General features: G+C 37.6%; 1 protein-coding gene across 3 annotated transcripts; it reads right to left on the bottom strand.

Annotated features, from left to right (window-relative positions):
* Positions 1–222: 222 nt before the first annotated feature.
* LOC131156547 (dehydrodolichyl diphosphate synthase CPT3-like) lies at positions 223–5,978 on the bottom strand. Of its 3 annotated transcripts, XR_009137022.1 has the most exons (5): positions 5,536–5,978; positions 3,715–4,724; positions 2,057–2,279; positions 1,815–1,902; positions 223–1,727 (listed from the first exon to the last, which is right to left on the bottom strand). XR_009137022.1 is itself a non-coding variant. In XM_058110320.1 (2 exons), exon 2 carries the CDS (start codon positions 4,714–4,716, stop codon positions 3,775–3,777), a length of 942 nt encoding a protein of 313 aa, XP_057966303.1. In that variant the 5' UTR covers positions 4,717–4,724; positions 5,536–5,978; the 3' UTR covers positions 3,450–3,774. The 3 variants fall into 3 exon arrangements, 1 of the variants encoding a protein (XP_057966303.1); XR_009137021.1 differs by having other exon boundaries at positions 223–1,902; positions 5,536–5,974; XM_058110320.1 differs by lacking the exons at positions 223–1,727; positions 1,815–1,902; positions 2,057–2,279 and having other exon boundaries at positions 3,450–4,724.
* Between the last annotated feature and the right edge of the window lie 546 nt (positions 5,979–6,524).

Here is a 6,524-nt window from a genome sequence, read left to right as displayed (position 1 = left end):
GGTTTACATCAAGTTCTTGCACTAGGCTATCAATGACATTGTGTTACATAAGCTTGTGTGTGTCATTACTTACATGCCTGATTTTGAGAAGGTATGGTACTCTCAAGACATGAAAATTTTTCTCAACAAATTAAATCATAGTCGATTTCTTTGTATAGCTCCGCTTGTTTATGAGCGGTTCTGGAACTTTGAGTGAAGGCACAAAACATAACAAGCAGTATGCTCACGCGCACATATTACAATTACATTCTCATGTCTAAAAATAATTTTTCTTGGTCGAGAGCTTTTCTCCTTCCTCTAGGGTGGAGAGGCCACTATTACAATCTCCAAAACATTTTTAATGGAAAATAAATGCTAAAATTTAGCCACAAACTACTATTTCAAATATATCAACAAAACGAACATGATCAATGACATTGATTTGCATAACAATAATTACAACACAATGGCAGTGAAATTGAGCGACAAGAACTAGCTCAGTCATCCAGTGAAAATGAACTTGTCTTCTCCACATTGTCGTAGCTCAACTTCTCCCATGCAAACTGAGTGTCATTTTGCCCAAAGATGTTGAATGAGTTGGTATTGGGCCCAAAGTTTTTTTTTTTTTTGGGGGGTAAAACAATCTTCCTTTGATGCTCCAACAAGTGAACATCCTGCCAATCCAGGTAGCTCTAACCATGCACGGTTCACCATATAATAATTAGTCATTCTTCCACTGAAACTGAAGCAATGAGCCAGCTGCATCATAGTTCAAGCAATTGAATCCATCAAATTGCACCCACAATGACCAACATAAGAATGTTCTGTTCAAACTTGATCACCTGGGCATGCTATTCTCATAAGGATAACTCCACGAGGTTTGCCCTGCTTTATAAGGAAACTCATGGAGTGGACAGCTGTGGAGGATGGAAAACAACAAGCTGCCAGCATACGGATCCTCTATATCTAGCGTAAGGACTTTAGCTTTTGTAAAGGGGTTAAAACAAAAATAACAAACCAGGTAACCTTCTTCTACTTGACCCCAAAACATTCTTTCACTGAAGAAGAAGAAGAAGCCAAACTTCCTTTTGAAAAAAGATGTGCACAACCAGGGAACTCAGCCAAGTTAGTAGTAAACTTATCCTTCTTGAAACAAAGATGAACTCCAATGCGCTGCTTTTAAAATGGTTGCTCAATTGAATGATCCACAGCAAGACATCATCAGCAGATTGCAGTTTAAGCATAGAATGCATATGCAGATCCCCAATACCCAAAAACAGCAGTCAGTCACACATCACCTATAAAATCTAGCCTATCCTTGATCATCCACAAAAGTATGGAAAGAAGTTGAGAACAGCTTTCTTCCCTGTCATTTGGAACTAGAGAGTCATCTCTCATCTTCAAGAAATGCCAGCAAATGGAGATTGCATATGTGGATTGGATATATCATGGAATATACTTCAGGAAAAATTTTGTCTTCATTAGATGTGTATACATAATCCTCTTCTGTCCGAAGGAATGATTCATTCAAATAATGAGTCACCATTGATATTGACACTTCTGAGATTGCCAAATGTTCCAGAATTCCTCTATTCAATCCTATTTCAAAGAAATTGTGGCAGTGCCCAAGGTCATTCTCCCAGTAGCTAAAGCATGTCAGTGAAGGGTGGGTCTGATAAGAGACGGCACGGTTTCATGCCAGCAAATAGATCCATTAGCATGCTTACATTCAGGGAACATATGACCACCTGGAACACCAAAAACTGGCATCACATAGTAAGCCTTCAACAATAATCAACACAAGCATGTAAACTTGTATTATATACGATTGTCACCTGTTCAGGGCACAACGCCTGCAGGGAAAGCAGTTTGGCATGCTCTTATGAGGCTATTTTGATACCCAAATTATGTGGAGATGCAGAACTGTTGTGTGATCAAATAGCATAGTCTAGTTAGTAAAGATGAATAGACAAGCCTACAAATTTGGAGGGAGCTTGAGAAAATCCATTTCCAAAATAAGGGCTGCAAATGGAAATGCAAAAAACTTGACAAAACAGACTTCAAGGCTTTAACAAACCTGAGACTAATTCAAGTTCTACTGCTGAAAGGAAAATTATCCTCGAACATCCACAAAAGAAGGAAAGGAAGCTGAAATCATATTTCCCCCATTGTAACTACAGTTGGCATTCTTCTTTGTACATGTACTTGCTCCTCTCAAGAGCCTTCTCAACTTTCTGCAAGATCTCGGTGCATCACCTGGGCAATCACCATTGGCCATCAAATGGCCACTAATCTACTAGCTGCAGAATGATTGATTTATTTTACTATCTTGTAGGTTAGGATGCCCTGAAGATTAAATAAATTATATTTTCTATTTGGGTTACTCAGTTCCATGCTAATCCAAACATGGGTGCATTAAGAATTTTAAATTTGTCATAGTAAGACAGCATAACAAACTCAACTTTTTTTTAATTGACCCTCACTCAATACCATATTTTGAAATTCTTCTTCCTACTATAGCTCCAAGCTGCAGTAATGGCCACTAACTCAAGCAAGTCCAAGATTTCAGACTAGTGTCAATACTGTCTTCATGCCTAGGTCCTATATTAGTGTGATTCTACAATCTCACATTAGAAGACGAAACACATTGAAAGATAAATAAATAAAAACTTCGTACATAGCAGAGGTTGTCTACTAAAGAAACCAAAAGAAATTAGCGTAAGTATGGCAGATTTTGGGAAAAGATTTAAAATGAGTGAGGTCCAGTGGGACTGTGGGAAATGGTGTATGAAAATGAAATCTGAAACATCCTTCAAAAGAGAAAGGAAAATGATGAAAAAAAAGATAGTTTTGAAATATTAGAATGTCCAATCTCAAATAGCATTAAATGAACCCCCGCACCCCCCCCACCCCAAAAAAAAAATAGATTCCAATCATAAATGCAACAACTCTTAAAAAGATTCGAAGCAGCAGAAATGCCAAATAAATCACCCAAATAAGACTTGAAAAATATTTGCTTGTCTACTGTTTCTTTGCACTGCCTATGGTAAATAAAACAAGAAATTTATAATTTGCACTAGCATGCAGAGAAGATTTAGAAGACAGCTGCTAGTTAGCTCCTAGCTTAGCCAATGGTAGAAGATTGTGCCTCGTAGTGGATTGAAAAAAAAAAAAAACACAGTGAAAACATTACGATACGTTTTGGATCAAATAGTTTCATTGAAAGATACTTTTTTAAAAGGCTCAAAAATCATGTCTTTGACATAGCACAGTGGCTTATTACTTGGAAAAAATTATATTAGCTTTAATAAAGCTTACACATTCTGATTGCTTAACCAATTCTTCTAACAAGATGTGTGTGGTGAACCCTGTCTAGACATCAGGACAATATTTAAGCAATTGCAAAAAATGCTCTGCTTAAAAATCCCTATGGGAAAGTGCACCACGACAACAATAATAGCAAACAAAAGAAGGATAAAGAAATCATATTATTACCATCAAAATGCATATACAACTGTACATATAAACTGATGCACTGCCTTTCATGTCCAAATAAACCCATAACTATGCCATGAGTTGACCCAAGGATGAGTAAGTATGTCCCAAGTATTAATTTCATTTATAATTCAATCAGTATGTAATCCATACATGTTTATCCCATATTATGCCTTTATTGAGGGGTGCTATTTAGAAATGAAATATAACAAAATGCAGAGGCACTGGAAAAACAAGTACCAGTCTGTTGAAATATGTTGTTGCTTGAAAGACTTGCTGGAGCACAAGCCAAGAGAATAATCACACACTAAAGTCTTGAACATCTGAATCTGAAGCCACATTATGATCTAGACTTTGATCTAGACTTGCTTGATGCTTCTTCTTGTCCAGATAAGAATGGTTTCGTTGGAAGTTTAAGATTGCCCAAACCAAATGCCGTAAACCAATATCTGGCCAAAGGGCAGAGGGAGAATACAAATAGCTGCAAGTGCTCTGCCAAAGAAGAAAATTGCTCAGGCGGGTCTCACCAGAAGTTCGAATTATAACGTCAGGGTTGGGTGCAATTGCCATATACATGTGCTTCTCTATATCCACCATATCAATAAGACAGTCACCCTGAACCTTTTCTTTCCCTCGAGACGACCCGTCTAAACCACAGCAAGCTCCACTTTCATCCTGTTCCCGAATCTCATTCCATTTTTCCTCAAAAGACTCTTGAATAGCATGTGTTATCTCATTGGTAGAAGTATACGCAACACAGACTGACAGTACAGCTTTAGTGTTCTTGGCTGTTGCAGCCATTGCCCTCTCAGCTGCCTGCCTGGTAGGTTCTGCCAAGAGCTTAAGGTTTCCCGCAAAATGAACTCTGACTTCATACTGGTTCACTACGCTCTCTTCCTTGATCAACACTTCCAACTTCTCTTGCATCAAATGCATCAGAGATTGAACTTCTTCGGGCTTTCTTTTAAAATTGTCAATGCTGAAGGCATATACGGTTACATATTTCACACCTAGTTCGTAGCAGTACCTCAGCATGTGTGCTAGAGCAGAGAAACCAAAATTGTGCCCTGCTCCTTCTACCAGATTCATCTTCGTAGCATATCTTCTGTTTCCATCCATGATGAAGGCAATGTGATTAGGGATTGGACCAACAGAAAGGATAGAAAACAAGCACCTCCGCAGAAAATTGCGCACATTTGAAAACATCCCACTTGCTCTACCACCATCACCATCTCCATCCATGACAGATTCTGAATTTCAATAACCAAAACATATGATATGATTATGCAGAAGCCTGGCTTTAGCCCAAAATCTTAAAAAATGCATAACAGGATACAGATGCATAACAAGATACTACTGGAGAAGAATCTAGTAATCTGCATAGAAATAACAATGTTTTGGATCATTGGCAGAACTTGGATTAATAGGTCTGCAGCTCATGGGAGAGCTCAGAAAACAAGGAGGCATGATGCAAGCAAGCCAATTTAGGACATTAGTACTGCCTTGTCATTGATTCAGCAACAAACCATCTATAAGATGGGGCAAAGACCAACATTCAGAGGGCAGTGAACAAAGAAATGTATTGATAGGCCCCGTCTGACTAATATATATTGTATGTTGGTGTATGTGTGCGGGCGTGCGTTTTCATTTTTCTTCTTAAATTTCCAAATATACATTCCTGAATCCTATCAGATTGTAATTGCCAAGCATCAATCATGGCCTAAAATAAGTATCTGAACATTCCATTGACTGCTGTAGATTTATTTTTTTGAGTGCAGGAATCATGTTGGGAAACGAGGGAACATAGTACATCTATGCGACAGGAAGAATGTTGATCTCCCATGATTGATGAATTCAATGCACCAAAATAACAGAAATTAAAAATTAACCGTGAACGGATGGAGTTCTAAAACGTTCACAAACATAAAAAGAAAATTAAACTCGATTCACAGTGATTCACATCGTCTTCTCAGAAGCCTTTCCACAAGCACCTGGGGAACAAGAAAGCAATAAAAAACAAAAAACAAAATTACAGATGTCCCAGCTGTTTTGAAGCCTAACCTCAATCAATTTTTTGAAGGACACGATCGAAGACGACGAGCGGATCAAGGGGTAACAGAAGACCATTCGCCGGTGAACATGTAAACAAATCAAAGTATTATTGGTATTCATAAAATTAAACCAGGGGAGGCGGCGAGTCATGGGCAGGGACTAGTTGTCGTTGACTTCCTGGCAACAGTGACATTCATCCGCCAAACGTAAACGTGCCAAACAAACGCCAGACCACGACGTCGCTGCCTCGTACACCTGCGCCGTGAATCTATTTTTGCTGCAATCTTGGGAAATCGAATTTGAGAATGAGAATGTTGGGATGCTGCGGATCCAACAATTATTGATATTAATTAGACTTCCCATGCCCTTTCCAACGAACATATGATGTTTGAATGTGAGAACCAAATCTATCTTAATTCAATTTAGGAACTGTACTAGTGTTGAGCATGATTGTCGAAAACTATTAGAAGTAAAATATAGATATTAAAATAGAAATTAGTACCTATTTGGTAAAAAAAACCCTAAATTAAAAGTTAGATTTGAGCATGCCCCTTTTTATCATTGATTAAATAACCATTAATAAAAATTATTAAAATAATGAACAATACAAAAGAATACAAGTCAAAAAATAAATAAATAAAAAGTTCACAACACGTGTTATTATGGTTATTTATTTTTTTATTATGTTGATGTTTAAAAGTAGACCGATGTTTCAAAAATCAATTATGTCAATGTTTACGAAATATCCATCTCACTTATGATATGTAAACTCAAAGGTTGACTCTTGGAATGTTTAGTAACTTTTAGAGAATCTTTCTTATGCCAAAGTCAGTTGATCGTTCTCGTTAAAGCATGAAAAAGAGAGAGTGAGAAGAAGGATGAGTGTGAATTCATCCTCTCCTAGGGAACTTATCCCTTTTTACCTGACTTCTTTCCTCCAAATTGCCTCACATACGTGAATCCCCTTTACTTGGATGTAGGTAGCTACCTCTCTCTAA

The sequence above is a fragment of the Malania oleifera genome, chromosome 5 (genome assembly GCF_029873635.1).
Source record: "Malania oleifera isolate guangnan ecotype guangnan chromosome 5, ASM2987363v1, whole genome shotgun sequence".
NCBI lineage: Eukaryota > Viridiplantae > Streptophyta > Magnoliopsida > Santalales > Ximeniaceae > Malania > Malania oleifera.
Note: the sequence above shows the minus strand (reverse complement) of the source record. Positions and strands in the feature narration are given on the sequence as shown.

Coding starts and splice junctions, on each gene's coding strand:
- LOC131156547 (XM_058110320.1), bottom strand. CDS start 4,716: ATGGATGGAGATGGTGATGGTGGTAGAGCAAGTGGGATGTTTTCAAAT.